Genomic DNA, 17,882 nt, shown 5'->3' on the forward strand with positions numbered 1-17,882 from the left:
TGCAGGGTAAAGAGAAGAACAAGGCTTGTTTCCCCAGGTGCTCACAGGTCCTGACCTCAGGCTCAGACAGCATTGTGCTCCCTTCCTAAACATGGAGATCCTTTTCTTCTCATCTCGAAGCATGTGCTTTGTTTATTCTCCCCCCAGAACCCTCTCCTGCCCAGAACACAGTGGAAGGATATCCCAGTCCTCCTCAGCTAGGAGCTGTTTGGGGACGTTTTCCACGGACGGTTAGTGTCTCCATTATGCGGATGCATGGATGACATATTGAGGACAGAGCTTACAGAATGCAAGCAACATAGCATGCCTCAGAAGAGCATTTACTTTTCAAATATGTTCAGTCAGCCGACCTTCAGGTGCAGAATGAGGATGTGGTTTGGGGTGAAGGTGAAATGGAACAAGAAAAGTGCCGCATGTCACATATGGTATGAACTGAGTTAGCTCTAGACTAACCCAGGAGTGAGAATGACATTGTGATCAACAATCCAATCTCACCTCTAGTGTATTTTGAAAACAAGCCAAGTGAAAATTATGAACAAAGTAACAATTTCCTTATTTTAAAAAAGGTTTTATTGATTTTAGAGAGAGAGGAAGGGAGAGGGAGAGAGAAGCATAGATGTGAGAGAGAAACATCGATCGGTTGCCTCCACCCCCACCTGGGATTGAACCCAAAAGCTGGGAACATGCCCTTCTGGGAAATGAACCGCTCAGTGTATGGGACAACCCGCCAACCAACCGAGCCACACCTGCCAGGGCCAACCTTTCCAACTCTGTTTAGAAATGAGCATAAGAAAGACTATTTTAGAATATCTCTGTCTTCCTTTGAATAGGATCACATCTGGGAGTTTTGAAGAGACATTCAGATGTGATAGATATGTCATTGTAAGTAAATGAAACACGGCTTCCTGCAGCAGAGACAACACCAAACTACGCCATTCCATTCTGGGCAGCCTGCACTGAAGATAGTACAAATGGGAAGCCTTTAAGCTAGAGGCATATAGATGACCTAGACAAGCTCAGATAAAAGAGTATTTTAGAATATAATAGAAGTAATCCTGTTATTTGCAGATTTTTAACATTTCCTACAACTTTTGTGATATTATACTATGTTAGTACAGTTTTGGTAATATTATATTTAAAATCTTTTTTTCTTAAAATATTAATGTTTATTGCATGTAACATTATTATATTTTAAATTGTTTTTAAAGGTTAATTTCTGTTATTTTTTAAAACGTTTTTATTGAATTTCTTGGAGTGACATTGGTTAATAAGATTCAATATAGGTTCCAAGGTTAATTTCTTTTCTTTTTTTTAAATCCTCACCTGAGGATAATTTTCCATTGATTTTTAGAGAGAGTGGAAGAGAGAGGGAAAGACAGAGAGAAATATTGATGTGAGAGAAACACATTGATTGTTCGCCTCCTGCACACGCCCCAATCAGGGCCCGGCCAGGGAGGAGCCTGCAACCATGGTATGTGCGCTTGACCGGAATCAGAGCTGGGACTTTTCAGTCTGCAGGCCGTGCTCTCTATCCAGTGAGCCAAACTGGCTAGAGCTCAAGGGTTAATTTACCTTACTCCATTGATCTAGAATCTAACAATGAGGGAAAGAAAATTGCCTTTGTGTATCTGCAGTGGGTGTGAGAAAGAAGTGGTTGTGGAAATTTAGAGGAGGTTTGGACGGGGAAAAAAGGCCATATGCTAACCTGACTAGTTCAGGGAAGGCCTGCATGCGGTTTTGCAAACTCAAAGACCTAAAGTAACCACAAAGGATGGTCTGAAATTAAAAATTTAATTAAAAGTAGTTTATGGGAGGTAGCCATTTCCTAGGCCAGTATTTTCCCTGACAAAGATCAACCTCCAGTCTTTACTAAGCCTATTGTTTTTCTTTCTTTTTTATAAATATATTCTTTTTATTGATTTCAGAGAGGAAGGGAGAGGGAGAGAGAACTATCAATGATGTGAATCATTGATCAGCTGCCTCCTGCACGCCCCCTACTGAGGGTCGTGCTTGCAACCCTGGCATGTGCCCTTGACCAGAATCAACCTGGGACCCTTCAGTCCGCAGGCCATGCTCTATCCCAAGCATGTGCCCGCGGGCCGCATGCAGCCCACAACGAATACTTCTGCGGCCCAGCCAATATAACGGTATTAAGAAACGTTTAAATAAAAATTTTGTAACTTAATTTTTACAATATCCTGTTATACATACTTATTAACAACGAACTACAACGTTTGCTAATGACTGATTACTATAATCATGTTGCATTCATTTCCCTGAGGCGCACCATTTCTCTCCACTGACACTAGCAGCGAATATTTTAGCAGCTGATGGCCACGTCATTAGTCTTGGACTGACTTGTTTGGTGTGCGCAACAGGAAATATTTCACTTTTGGAGAACAAGAAAAATGAGTTTATTTGCGTTACGCTTATTAATTTGTGCAGTTATTCAGTGTCTGGTAGTTAATGTTCAAGAAAAAATATTGCTATTAAAATGTTCTATTATTTTGTTAATGACTACTTATTTATTTCAGCCCTTTGTATTCAGCATGTCTCTCCCGAAATAAACTTACATTTCTATGAAAATAGAAGCTTTTGTTTTTTTGCAGCCCACATAAACTTCAACCTTGTTTATTTGGCCCGTGTTAGCCTTTGAGTTTGACATGCTTGGTCTATCCACTGAGCCAAACCAGCTGGGTAAGCCTATTTATTGTCTTTCTGCATCTAAGATAACATACCTGTGAAATGTCTGGGTAACTTGTAACTTCCCTTTCTCAGGACCCCTCAGGGCACAACAAATGGCATCCAGGCGGGGACCACAAATTCCCTCACTGTTTTTATCATGTTAATTGTTGCCTGTTAACTATCCTGCACCCACCTATATAGAAAAGCATGTGTCCATCATTTCGCTTTTTATCCAATCCCAGAGGTCGCCACCCGCCCCCCAACTTTGCTTTCTCCCGCCTCCCTAATCTCTCACCAATGGGTTTCATGTCACCCACTCACACCTCCTCCCCTGATGGTCATTTATAAAAACAAGGTAAGCCCGCCATTCTCCGGAGCATGATCCCAACACCTTCACACTGCTTCCTGGCAACTGTGGACAGTGTGGTTCAAATAGACTCACCAAAGCTCTTCACAGGCTTCAATGTTCTTTTACGTTAACAGAGGGAAGGATTGTTTCTTGCTGGAGTGTCTGGGAAGGACACTATTTGGAGTGATTTTTGAAGAATGGATTTGACTTTAGCAGCACACCTTAGAGGTATTACAGGATTGCAGGCAGGAGGACTAGGGACATGGAGACAGGAAAATTAAAACAAGGCCAAAACCTGTGGGCAATTTGCAGCCAGCCTATAACTACCAAGCCATTATCTTCCCAGCCAAGGACACAGAGCAAATGGCTAAACACCTCCCTAAGGAGAGGTTGGGGGCGCGGGGGGAGAGGTGGGTGGAGAAGAAGGGAACCGGGCAAAGGGCTGCTTTACTTCCTGAGCAGAGAAGCCAGCAGTTCCAAGGCTGGGCCAGGGAAAGTGCAGGTGCTTCTCAGGAATTCTGGGAAGGCCACAGCAAGGTAAACAGGGGCCTTGAGAATTCAGCTGCACCAAAATATGTACCCAGCAAAGGGATGTTGAAGCCTATAGACAGGAGGGTATATAACGCCTCGGACCCCACCCAGCCTGCTCTTCAGATGAGCTGAGTGCTTGTCTGGGCTGCATAAGATGTATAAGCTTGCTTGCTTTGCTTTTTAAATAAGGGGCATACTCCAACTGCTGTAATAAATTGGCTTTCCAAAATGCAGTCAGGGTCTCTGGTATAAATTCATTTATATGGGAAGGATCGAGGCTGGGACACCCTCTCCACGGACGCAGGGGGCTGTCCAGGAACACCTCTCTGGTGTTGGTGAGAGGTGCTCTAGCACTCTGAGTAACGGTTATGAAAAGAAGAAAAGAATTGTGGTATTTTGTGACTTGGTGAGTCACTCAGCACAGGATCCATGTATAGGAATAGTGTAAAACCGCCAGGTAATTTGGAGTTAGATCATGGCTCTTAACTTCATTCAGGAGGAATGGGGACCGTTTAATGTTGTTTTTTGTGTGTGTGTGATGCTGTCAGAACCATATTTAGAAGACCTGTCTGGTGACAGGATGGATTGGAGACAGCAGGACAACCAGTGTGGAAAAGATATCAATAGACCAGGGGAGAGAAGGAGGGCCTGGCACAGGGGTGGCACTAGGGATGCTAAGTTTTGCCCGTTATCTCAGAGCTTTGCCTAGTCCAGTAGTCGGCAAACTCATTAGTCAACAGAGCCAAATATCAACAGTACAATGACTGAAATTTTTTTTTTATATATATATATATTTTACTGATTTTTTACAGAGAGGAAGGTAGAGGGATAGAGAGTTAGAAACATCGATGAGAGAGAAACATCGATCAGCTGCCTCCTGCACATCTCCTACTGGGGATGTGCCTGCAACCCAGGTACATGCCCTTGACCGGAATCGAACCTGGGACCTTTCAGTCCGCAGGCGGACGCTCTATCCACTGAGCCAAACCGGCTTCGGCTGAAATTTCTTTTGAGAGCCAAATTTTTTAAACTTAAACTATATAGGTAGGTACATTGTTATTAACTTAATTAGGGTACTCCTAATCTGATTGAGGTCGACCCCTTCCAACTCTCCCATCCACACACGTCTTGTATACTTGTTTCGTCTATCTCCTTTCGTTCATCCTCTCTATATGTCCAAACCATCTCAACATACCTTTCTCAGTCCTCAACACTACATCTTCTTTCACTCCACAACGTTCCCTAAAATTAACTTAGTAAATTTTACTTAAAGTTTTAAGTCTTAAACTATAGGTACGTTGAATAAAACTTGATATCACACTTAATAACGATATTATTTATTGATAAAATTAAATTCCTTACAATTTACCTTACAATACCCATAAAATTAAATCATGACAATGACTGACAAACACTAATGTGAACAATGGCCTTGCATCTCCTTGGAAAGTTTGGGTAAGTCAGGTTTGTATGTTGTTGTTTTTAATTTTAGGCACGATTCCAGGTTCTCATCAATAAGACGACTTCTCAGTTTACTCTTGATAAGGTTCATGCTTGAAAATGATTGTTCACATAAATATGTAGACCCGAATAAGGGAAGAACAGCAAACGCTAGTTTTTCAGTTGATTATATGAGTCAGGAATACTATTCCAGGTGTTAAAAATCAGCATATCTTCCTTCTCCAGGTGTTTCAAAGCAGACCACTTGTGCTGTGAACTAAGCTCACATTTGTTTTTCTCCAATATTTCTATATCAGCACAAAGACGTTCAAATTTCGAGCTCCACAGTTCTTTGTTTTTTAAATCCAGCAATTGCATTTCAAAGTTGCCAATGTCAATATTAAAGAGAGAAAAATTTAATTGTTACAGTAGCATTGAGAGGTTTTTTTAACAAAGGCTAACGTCGCCGCTTTGCTGTTTCTGAATTCCTGAAGCCTGTTGAGAAAAGCTTCCCTCATATTTAAAATACCGCACGTGGTATTTTGTGGAAGAGCCACACTCAAGGGGCCAAAGAGCCGCATGTGCCTCGAGAGCTGCGTTTGCGGACCACTGGCCTAGAGTCTCCCTTGGGAGTGTCCTCACTTTCTAGAGAGGAACTAATGAAGGAAATTCCGCTGGAGGAAATGACACTGGATTCGTCCGCCGCCTTCCATAAAGGCCTTTGAACTGCAGCCCAGGAGATCTGGCTGAGGGTCTTGATGAGAGCTGTTTCCCGTAGATGCAGGAGCGCTTGTCAGCTGACTTCCCTAACCGGCGGGGCGGCGAGGGTTTGGTGGAAGAGCCAGGCGGGCGCGCTAAGGTGGAACTGAGTCCCTATTGACACACCAGTGTCTGCAAGTTCCCCAAGAGGAGGCTCAGAATTAGCAAATTAGGGCAGGGCACTTCCTTCTTTGGGAGGGAAGTTCCTTTTTTCAAAGTTCTTCCAACGGAACTCTTAGGTTCGAAAAGGGGAAGTGAGGGGGAGCTGCAGAGGACTCCTCGCGGACTCGGCCCCGCAGGCTGTGGTCAGGCCTGGCCCGGCGGCCGCGGTGCGGGGCGCTGAGCAGGGGATCTTGCGTACATGCTCAGTTCCCAGCAAAGGAACTGGGTTCAGAAGCCCAAAGGGGGAAGTGTCTTGTGCTCTGAGGTCAAAGGGCGCGCGGGGAGAGCAGCTCACGGCGCGCTGTCTCAGCCTTTCCCGGGGTCCGGTCCGTTCCCAGGATCCGCGCTCTCAGTCGCGTCCGCGGCCGCCGAGGGTGAGTGTAGACGCACCGCCACCCGCGTGGCGTGGGGATCCTTTCCCTCCTTCCACCGCGGAACCCGCCCTCCCTTCTCTGGCGGCCGCGGCTCCAGACTTGACCTTCAGGTTCTTCCTCCACGACCCAGGTTCCAGCCACCAGGACCCACTCGCCCCGCGCCCGACCTGCCGCCCGCGGGGACCCGCGCGGCCGGCCCAGTCCAGTGCGCAGACTCGGGCCAGGCCCCGCCCCTCGCCGCCCGGCCCCGCCCCTCGCCGCCCGGCCCCGCCCCTCGCCGCCCGGCCCCGCCCCCCGCCCCCGCCCCGCCCCGCCGGCCGCTCCCGCGCCCCGCCCGCGGGCCGCCGGGTGAGGAGGAGGGAGGAGGTGGAGACGGCGCTCAGCTTGGCTGCCGGCCGCGAGCGGGCGGCGTGGGGTCGCTGGCCCGTGGGGACGAGGACGCCCGATCTCCGAGCTCCGCGGACCCCTCGGCCCCGCCACCGCCCCTCCCTGCGCCGCCCTCCCTGCGCCGACGCCGGCGGCTGGGCGAGGCCCCGCGCGCCCTCCCGCGCCCCGCTCGCCACCCTGCGGAGCCGGCGGCCCGGCCCCAGCGCCCTCGCGCCCCGCGCCCGCGGCCATGGCCGGTAACGTGAAGAAGAACGCGGGGCCCGGGGGCGGCGGCGGCTCCGGGGGCTCGGGCGCGGGCGGCCTGATCGGGCTCATGAAGGACGCCTTCCAGCCGCACCACCACCACCACCTCGGCCCCCACCCGCCGGGCGCCGTGGACAAGAAGATGGTGGAGAAGTGCTGGAAGCTCATGGACAAGGTGCGGGCCTGCGGCCGCGGGCGGGGGGCGTGGGCGTGGGCCGCGGCGGCGCCGAGGAAACGGGAAGCGGGGGGAGGGGACGTGTCAGGCGAGGCCGGGCGGCGCAGAGCCGGGGTGCCGGGCTGGAGGCGGGGGTCGCGGGGCGGGGAGCCGGGGGCGGGGGGAAGGGCCGCGGCAGCTGCTGGTGGGGGACGTGGAGGTGGTGCGTGTGGCGAGACAAAGGGCCTGGGGCGCAGGTTGGCCGGGAGCCGCGGGGCGGAAGTGCGGTGGGGGTGCGGGCTTGGGGCGCCGCGCAGGGCGCAGGGCTGTGGGTCGCGGCCCGGCCGGGGCTGGGGGCGGGGTGAGAAGTGCTCGGCGGCCCGGCCGGCGGCCGGTGCGGGGAACTGACTCCTGGAGCCGCGGCGCCGGAGGGGCCCGGGCGGGACCCCCCGCAGGCACGCTGCCTCGGTTGCCGTTTAGTTTTCTTTCTCCTTCAGCCGTAACACCAAGATGGAAGGAATTGGGGTGCCTCACTGGCCTCCCCTGCCCGCGCTGGCGCAAGTTTTTTCCTCACATCCCGGCGGCCGCCCGCGGGGCACAGATGTGCGAGGAGAGTCCGCGGGTTCCGCGGAGCGGGTGTCGGGAAGGTGCGCGGCGGAGCTGCTGAGCCGCAGGCGCCGCTGCTCAACTTCCTCTCTCACCCGCCGGCTGGGTTCTGCTTTGTGTAACGGACTTGTCTCCTGACTGCAGCACCTGGCTACCCTGCTCCGTGGGCTGCTTTGGTTACCTGCTGAAACTTTTTTAAAATATATTTTTATTGATTTCAGAGAGGAAGGGGGAGAGAGAGAAACCCCTGTGATGAGAGAGAATCATGGATCGGCTGCCTCCTGCACTCCCCCGACTGGGGATGGAACCCACAACCGGGACATGTATGTGCCCTTGGCCGGAATCGAACCCGAGCCTTCAGTCCGCAGGCCCACGCTCTATCCACTGAGCCACACCAGCTAGGGCTAAAAAATTTTTTTAGCAAGTTTGAAAAATAACACCATTATATTAGCCACTTTAAGTTTGGCCTTTGGGAGAACTATACTTCCTGGAAGTCATGTCTATATAACGAAATATAGTAGTTAGTCCCAAGTACTGAAGAGTGTTTTGAAGCAGTCTAACAATTTGTGCCAGAGAATTCAATACAATAGTTCCTTGATCTCTTTCACATTATTAATAACTTGTTTCTGTGAAATTTATACTGTGAGAAGTGATTAGAAGGATCTGGCACATTGTAAGAGAATGGTGTTATTTCCGTAGTAAAATTGGTTATTCTCTGGTCCAAGATTTCTCTTCTTTTTTTTTTTTAAATATATTTTATTGATTTTTTACAGAGAGGAAGGGAGAGAGATAGATAGTTAGAAACATCGATGAGAGAGAAACATTGATCAGCTGCCTCCTGCACATCTCCCACTGGGGATGTGCCCACAACCCAGGTACATGCCCTTGACTGGAATCGAACCAGGGACCCTTCAGTCCGCAAGCCGACGCTCTATCCACTGAGCCAAACCGGTTTCGGCAGATTTCTCTTCTGAAAAGTATTTGCTGTATTGTTTTGGATTAGAAACCACTAATAACAATGATTATGAGCCCTAGCTGGTTTGGCTCAGTGGATAGAGCCTCGGTCTGTGGACTGAAGGGTCCCAGGTTCGATTCCAGTCAAGGGCACATGCCTGGGTTGTGGGCTTGATCCGCAGTAGGGGTGTGTAGGAGGCAACTGATCAATGATTCTCTCTCATCATAGATGTTTTTATCTCTCTATACCTCTCTCTTCCTCTCTGAAGTCAATAATCCTATATAATAAAAGCCTAATATGCTAAGTGTCTGGTTGGCTGGTCAGCTGTTCAGCCAATCAAAGTGTAACATGCTAATGATATGCTAAGGCTACTCAACCTCTTGCTATGATGTGCACTGACCACCAGGGGCAGACAGTCGACTGATTGACCAGTCGCTATGATGTGCACTGACCACCAGGAGGCAGACGCTCCAACTGGTAGGTTAGCTTACTGCTGGGGTCCAGCAGATTGGGATTGAGCTAGATAGGCCGGACATGCCCTGGAGCCCTCCTGTGGTCCCTCACTGGCTGGCCAATCTCCCGCATCCCTCCCCAGCCCCGATTGTGCATTGGTGGGGACGCCCTAAGGGGATGTTGGAGAGCCAGTTTTGGCCTGACGGCGGAACGACCGGTCGCTATGACGCACACTGACCACCAGGGGGTAGACGCTCAATGCAAGAGCTGCTCCCTGGTAGTCAGTACGCTCCCACAGAGGGAGTGCCGCTCAGCCAGAAGCCGGGCTGATGGCTGGCGAGCGCAGTGGTGGGAGCCTCTCTTGCCTCTGTGGCAACGCTAAGGATGTCCGACTGCTGGCTTAGTCGGACATCCCCTGAGGGCTCCCGGACTGTGAGAGGGTGCAGGTTGGGCTGAGGAACACCCCCCCCCCCCCGCCAGTGCATGAATTTTGTGCACCAGGCCTCTAGTAATAATAATAAAAAAAATACATATATATGTAAAAACATGAATGTACTCAAAATCTGAAGTTTGTAGGTTTGCATTTTAGGAATTTGCAGTTAAGACTAAAATGGTTCTTCTGGTATACAAAAATGTTTACATTTCTAATTAGTCTCTCATATAAGATGTCTACGCAATGTATCAAAATTGTATTGATTAGAGACCTCTTCCAAAAAACAAACTTCAATCAAACTTTTGAGTCTCTGTAAGGTAGTCCAAATAAGATCCCTTCTTAAGTCTTCCCGCTTCATCTATTTAAAGCATGTGTGTTGATTTTTTATTTCTTCTGCAGAATGTTTAATTATTTGGGAAGAATAAGGAGGACCCAGAGTTTTGAGTGAAGGTGATTTTTAGGTGTTGACAGTTTCAAGGAGAGGAGGCCTCTAGCTTTTCCCCTTTAGTGTAGGGAGAGGTATTTTACTCCCGTGCTGCTTGTCTCGGAAGGTGTTTTGTAGTCCTCTTTGAACTCTATATCACATATTACTGGTTGTGCTGAAATGAAAACTTTGTTCTTTCTGATGTAGGAAAGGTTCATACTATTTCCAGAATTTCTGAATGTTTCTGCAGTGTTGTTAGGTCACATAGTCTCTTTGACTTCTGACATTTTGAGCATAGATGTTCTCTTTTTTCACTGTATTTATTGTTGGAAGTCTTAAATGTGACTTCAGGTGGTCTAAGTGGTGAACTTCAAATCCATAGGTTTCACACATTTATTGAATTTAGTTCTGTCACCATCTCATACATGTTTTTTCTTTGTCATTGAAGTGAGATGAATATTATTCCAGCCTATTGTTAATTAGTTTATTGATTTAGCACTGGAAATCTTTAGTCTCCTGCCCTCTTGCAATATTGGGTGTATGCAGATGGAGACGTTGGCATAAGTCACATGTTCTGGGCAACATAGGCCGAATTCACTAATTCATTCATAGGCTCAGTTTATTAAACCATTGTGGGACTTAAACTGGTTGGAAAAATACTTGTGCTGCAGTGCTTGTTATTAAACAAAAGACATGCTCAGCCCCTAGTATGTGTGTGTGTGTGTGTTTTAACCAACCCAGAATATTGTGTAATGCTTGTGTAAACACTTGTATGTGAAGAGAGTGGCTAGTAAAGAAACTACTGGACAGGGGAATGGAGAGAGAAATCATATAACTTTCCTTAAGTGTAGATTTAGAAGTATGAAGGTATTGGTTTAGTGAGGCACTCAAAATTCCATTATGAAGTAGAGCAGGAGGTGGCAAACCTTTCTGTCAGGGGATAAATAGTAAATATTTTAGGCATTGCTGTCCACATACTCAGTCCCATATTCTTGGTTGGTGTTTTTACAACACTTTTAAATGTAAAAGCCACCCTAGCCGGTTTGGCTTAGTGGATAGAGTGTTGGCCTGTGGACTGAAGGTCCCGGGTTTGATTTCGATCAAGGGCATGTGCCTGGGTTGCAGGCTTGATCCCCAGTAGGGAGCGTGCAGGGGCAGCTGATCAGTGATTCTCTCTCATCATTGATGTCTCTCTCTCTCTCTCCCTTTCTGAAATCAATAAAAATATATTTTTTAAAAATGTAAAAGCCATTCTTAGCTTGCAGGTGTACAAAAAGCTGTAGGCTGTGGTTTACCCACTTCTGAGGTAGAGCATTATGCTGGCAGAATTTTAGGTGTATACTATGTTTTTATTTTAAATAAGTTTACATCATTAAAACATTAAGGTGTTGATTTTTTTAAAAAAATGGGATGTAGCCGAAACCGGTTTGGCTCAGTGGATAGAGCATCGGCTTGCGGACTGAGGGGTCCCAGGTTCGATTCTGGTCAGGGGCATGTACCTGGGTTGCGGGCACATCCCCAGTAGGAGATGTGCAGGAGGCAGCTGATCGATGTTTCTCTCTCATCGATGTTTCTGACTCTCTATCTCTCTCCCTCTCTGTAAAAAAATCAATAAAATATATTTTTTTTAAAAAAAGGAATGTAATTTATTGGAAAATGCTTTCCCTTAAAGCATGAGTTCAAAAAAAGTTTCCAGCTCCAGATTTCGAAAACTCCCAAGCCTGCGTCTCCTGGGTGAGTGATGGGAAGACATCTCTAAAATGTTTTAATTGATTTCAGAGAGAGAGAGAGAGAGAGAGAGAGAGAGATGGAAACATCAATGGTGAGAGGGAATATCATGGGTTGGTTACTTCCTGCACGCCCCCTATTGGGGATAGAGCCCGCAACCCGGGCATGTACTCTAGCTGGGAATCGAACCTGTGACCTCTTGGTTCATAGGTTGATGCTCAACCACTGAGCCATGCCAGCTGGGCTTCTAAAATGTTTTAATTATCATCATGTGCATCATTTAATTAATTGAATAAGTAAAACAATCAAACCAAATAACATTGCTTGAAACTTAAGTAAAAAAAAACCGTATAGGGAGGCGGGTAGCTCCACAGGCCACACACCCAAAGGGAGGTTTTGACAGGCACCAGATCCTACAGGGTGGATTTTGCTTTGTGTGGTTAGCTCTTGCACAGCAACTCATACACTGTGGTCGGGGCCAAGCCTCATAGTCAGCCAGGCTGAAGGCCAGCCCCATCCACGGGAGGTCAAACAGCAATCAAGACAACTGCAATCGGAGGGCTCACATAACCCACACAGAAACTCTTCTGGAGCACCCAGCCTAAGTGATCAGGGAGACTGTACACTGAGCCCCACACGATACGTGCTACAGAAGGCCACCCTGCCAAGACTGGAACACAGAGCAGGTTGACCTGATACACAGAATAGATACACAGAGACAGCCAAAATGGGGAGACAAAGAAGCAGGCATGCTCCAAATGAAAAAACAGGAGAAACCTCCAGAAAAAGAATCTACCAGATCCAGAGTTCAAAACAATGGCTATAAGGATGCCCAAGGAACTTAGGGGAAGAGTGGATGAACTCAGTAAGAACTTAATTCAAGAGATACTAAGCATAAAAAAGGACCAGTCAGAAATGAAAAATACAATATCTGAAATGGAGAATACACTAGGAGCCCTGGCTGGGTGGCTCAGTGTATAGGAGTGTTGTCCTATACACCAGAAAAGGCTGCAGATTTGATCCTGATCAAGGCATATGCCTAGGTCAGTGATGGCGAACCTATGACACCCATGTCAGAGTTGACACGTGAACTCATTTTTTTGGTTGATTTTTCTTTGTTAAATGACATTTAAATATAAATATCAAAAATATAAATCTTTGTTTTACTATGGTTGCAAATATCAAAAAATTTCTATATGTGACACGGCACCAGAGTTAAGTTAGGGTTTTTCAAAATGCTGACACGCCGAGCTCAAAAGGTTTGCCATCACTGACCTAGGTTGTGGGTTTGATCCCTGGTCAGGGTGCATACAGGAGGCAACCAGTCAGTGTTTATCACATCAATGTTCCTCCCTTCCTCCCTCTTTCCCTCCCTCCCTCCCTCCCTTCCTCCCTCCCTCCCTCCCTCCCTCCCTCTCCCTCTTTCAAATCAAACATATCCTAAGGTGAGGATTAAAAATACACTTGAAGGACTCAAAGGCAGATTAGATGAAGCAGAGGATCAAATCAGTGATTTGGAAGATAAGGTAGCAGAAAATATCCAATTAGAATAGCAAAAAGAAAAAATATTTTTTTTAAAAAAATGAGGAACATTTAAGGGACCTCTGGGACAACATGAAATGCAACAACATCCCCATCATACGGATACCAGAAGGAGAAGAGAGAGAGAAAGGGATTGATAACCTATTTGAAGAAATAATGACTGAAAACTTTGCAACCTGATGAAGGAAAAAGACACACAAATCAAGGAAGTGCAGAGTCCCAAACAAGATGAACTCAAAAGAGGCTCCCCTAAGACACATCATAATTAAAATAGCAATTAAAGATAAAGACGGAGCCTTAGCTAGTTTGGCTCAGTGGATAGAGCATCGACCTAGGGACCAAAGAGTCCCAGGTTCAATTCCAAATCAAGGGCATGTACCTTGGTTGCAGGCTCCTCCCCTGCCCCGCCCTGGCCCTGGCCAGGACTCCTGCAGGAGGCAACCAATCAATGCGTTTCTCTCACAGTGATGTTTTTCTCTGTTTTGCCCTCTCTCTTCCATTCTCCCTAAATTAATGGAAAAATATCCTTGGATGAGGACTAAAAAAAAAAAAGATAAAGACAGAATCTTAAAAGCAGCAAGAGAAAGATAGTTACCTACAAGCTCTCCTAAGATTGTCAGCCAATTTCTCAACAGAAACTCTGCCTGCCAGAAGATTGGGCTGAAATATTCAGTGATGAAAATTAAAGATTACATCCAGATTACTCTGCTCAGCAAGGCTGTCATTTGAATTGAAAAAGTGAAGGGCTTCCCAGACAAACAATGGCCGAAGCAGTGCATCGCCACCAAAACAGTACTTATAAGAAATGTTAAAAGGACTTTTTTAAGAAGAAAGAAAAAAAGAGGAACATAAATATGAATAATGAAGTGGCAGTAAATACATACACATAAATTTATTTATTTATTTTTTAATATATTTTATTGATTTTTTACAGAGAGGAAGGGAGAGGGATAGAGTTAGAAACATCGATGAGAGAGAAGCAGCGATCAGCTGCCTCCTGCACAGCCGCTACTGGGGATGTGCCCGCAACCAAGGTACATGCCCTTGACCAGAATGGAACCTGGGACCCTTGAGTCCGCAGGCTGACGCTCTATCCACTGAGCCAAACCGGCTAGTGCTAAATAAATTTATTTAAATCATAATTTCTGAATTACAGTTGACATACAATACAGGAGTTTGCAGTTATAGTACGCATAAATAATACAACGACTAAGAAATCTATATAAAAGGCTAAGCGACTGTCCGACTGGTAGCTATGATGTGCACTGACCACCAGGGGGCAGACGCTCAACGCAGGAGCTGCTGAGCTGTGGTGACTTGGCAGTGGTGGTTCTTGGGTGATGTACCCTGGAGCCAGAGAGGAGGGAGCCCAGTTCCAGGGTGTGTCACCCAAGAGCTGCCCTCTTGTAATCTGGGACCCCTTGGGGGATGTTGGAGAGCCGGGTTAAGCCCAATCCCCGCAGGTCAAGCTGAGGGACCCCACCTGCCGGAGGGACCCCGCTCACTCTGCAGACACCCTTTGAGCCATGGCACTGCCCCAGGTGCAGCTGGCCAGGGAGGGACTGTGGGAGGTTGGCTGCAGGGCGTGTCCAGCCCGTCTCACCCAGTCCCACCCTGCCGGCCACCTTCTAATTAATTTCCTTTCAATGTGCATGAATCTGTGCACCAGGGCACCGGTATTAATAGAAGAGTAAATTCTGTTTTATTTACCCACAACTATAAATCTACTTTTGCCCACCTCTGTATTATATTGTTTTCAGGTGTACACCCTAGTGATTAGACATTCTATAAGTTACTAAATGATCATCCTGATAAATCTTGTACCCATCTGACACCATACATAGTTATTATGATATTATTGATATGTTCCCTAGGCTGTTCTTTAACAGTCCTGTAACTATTCTGTAACTATCTATTTGCACTTCTTAATCCCTTCATCTTTTTCACCCAACCCCCAAACTCCCTCCCAATCATCAAAATGTTCTCTGACTGTTCTGTTTGTTCATTTGTTTTTTTTAGATTCAATTGTGTGTGTGTGTGTGTGTGTGTGTATTATATATATATATATATATATATATATATATATATATAGTCATCTTATTGTTCATATATTTGATTGTTCTTTTTTTAAAAAAATATATTTTATTGATTTTTTTTTTACAGAGGAAGGGAGAGGGATAGAGAGTTAGAAACATCGATGAGAGAGAAATATCGATTGGCTGCCTCCTGCACACCCCCCACTGGGGATGTGCCCGCAACCAAGGTACATGCCCTTGACCAGAATCGAACCTGGGACCTCTTGGTTCACAGGCTGACGCTTTATCCACTGAGCCAAACCAGTTAGGGCAGCCAGTAATGATTTTAAATATAATTGGATTAAGTGCTCCAATCAAAAGACATAGGGTAGCCCTGGCTGGGTGGCTCAGTTTCTTGGACCTGTACACCAAAAGGTTGTGGGTTTGAGTCCCTGTAATGACATATATCTAGAATTGTGAGCCTGATCTGATCCCCAGTTGGGGTGCGTACGAGAATCAACTGTGCAATGTTTTTCTCTCATATTGATGTTTCTCTCTCTCTCTCTCATCAATAAAAGCATATCCTCTGGTGAGGAAAAGAAAAAAGACATAGAGTAGCTGAATTGCTAAAACAAAACCCATATATATGCTGTTTCCAAGAGACTTACTTTAGACCAGCAGTTCTCAACCTGTGGGTCGCGACCCCTTTGGGGGTCGAACAACCCTTTCACAGGGGTCGCCTAAATCCATCCTGCATATCAGATATTTACATTACGATTCATAACAGTAGCAAAATTACAGTTATGAAGTAGCAACGAAAATAATTTATGGTTGGGGGTCACCACAACATGAGGAACCTGTATGAAAGGGTCACGGCATTAGGAAGGTTGAGAACCACTGCTTTAGATGAAAGACACACACAAACTGAAAGTCAAGGGGTAGAAAGATTTCATGCAAATAAAAACAAACAAAAAAAGCTATGGTAGCAATACTTATATCAGACAATATAGACTTTAAAAGAAAAGCTGTAGTAAGAGACAAAGAAGTACATTTCATATGGTAAAGGGATCAATCCAACAAAAGGGTATAACCCTTGTATACATTTTTGTCTGCAACATAGGGGCACTGAAATACATAAAGCAAATATTGATGGACATAAAGGGAGAGATCAACTGTAATACAGTCATAGTAGGGGACTTAACACCCTTTGACATCAGTGGGCAGGTCTTTCAGACAGAAAATCCAAAAGGAATTACTGTGGCCTCAGATGACACATTATAACAGATGGATTTAATTGTTATTTCTAGAGCATTTCACCCTAGAGAGCAGTAGAATATGCTTTCTCTTCATATGCACAGGGCACATTTTCTTTTTTTAAAAAAAATTTTGTTGATTTTTTACAGAGAGGAAGGAAGAGGGATAGAGAGTTAGAAACATCGATGAGAGAGAAACACCGATCAGCTGCCTCCTGCACACCCCCTACTGGGGATGTACCCGCAACCCAGATACATGCCCTTGACCGGAATTGAACCCGGGACCCTTCAGTCCACAGGCCGACGCTCTATCCACTGAGCCACAACGGCCAGGGCCCCAGGGAACATTTTCTACGATAGATCACTTGTTAGTCCACAAAACAAGTATCAGTAAATTTAAGAAGATTGAAATCATAACAAGTATTTTCTCTGATACAGTGGTTTGAAAAGATAAACCAATTACTAGGAAAAAAACACACACCTGAAAAACACACAAACACATGGAGGCTAAATAACATGTTACTAAACAGTGAATAAGTTAACAGTGAGATGAAGAAGGAAATCAGAAGATACATTGAGACAAATATAAGTGAAAAAAAGCAACCCCAAATCTATGAGTCATAGCAACAGCAGTTCTAAGAGGCAAATTCATAGCAATACTAGCCTACCTCAAGAAACAAGAAAAATCTTAAATAAGCAATCTAACCTTACATCTATCTATAGGAACTAGAAAAAGAACAACAAAAAAGTCCAAAGTGAGTAGAAGTAAAAAAATAAAGAGCAGAGCAGAAATAAACAAAATAGAGTAAAAAAAAAAAAATCAATACAAAAGATCAGTGAAGCAAAGAACTGGTTCTATGAAAAGATAAAACAATATCGATAAACCTTTAATCAGACTCATCAAGAAAAAAAGAGAGTACCCAAATAAATGAAAAAAAAAGTGAAGAAGAAATAATGAACACTACAGAAATACAAAGGATTATAAGAAAATACTGTTAAAATTATATACCAACAAATTGAACAATCTGAAACATATGAATAAATTCCTAGAAACATATAATCTTCCAAGATTGAATTGAGAAAAAACAAAACCTGAACATACCAATTACAACCAACAAAATTGAAGCAGTATTAAAAAATTCCCAACAAACAACATTCTGGATTGGATGGCTTCACAGATAAATTTACTAAATATTCAAGGAAGAACTAACACCTATCCTTCTCTGTGAGATGATGGATGTCAACTAAATTTACTGTGGTAATCATTTCGCAGTATATACTAGTACATATATCAAATCATTATTTTGTACACTCAGTACCTGCTCCTACCCACCTGCCTCCCCACCAAAAAAAGCACCTTGAGTTAATTAACATCCTATATTTTGGAGG

At 45.5% G+C, this 17,882-nt stretch overlaps 1 protein-coding gene across 1 annotated transcript in view; it reads left to right on the top strand.

Annotated features, from left to right (window-relative positions):
- The first annotated feature begins 6,863 nt into the window (after positions 1–6,863).
- Positions 6,864–17,882, top strand: part of CBL (Cbl proto-oncogene) — a 100,667-nt gene continuing 89,648 nt past the window's right edge. Inside the window, exon 1 of the mRNA XM_081098583.1 lies at positions 6,864–7,105. Coding sequence (XP_080954709.1) covers positions 6,917–7,105 — 189 coding nt within the window. The 5' untranslated portion in view covers positions 6,864–6,916. The remainder of the gene's footprint in view (positions 7,106–17,882) is intronic.

Source organism: Myotis nattereri, assembly GCF_964212035.1.
Source record: "Myotis nattereri genome assembly, chromosome: 9".
Lineage (NCBI taxonomy): Eukaryota > Metazoa > Chordata > Mammalia > Chiroptera > Vespertilionidae > Myotis > Myotis nattereri.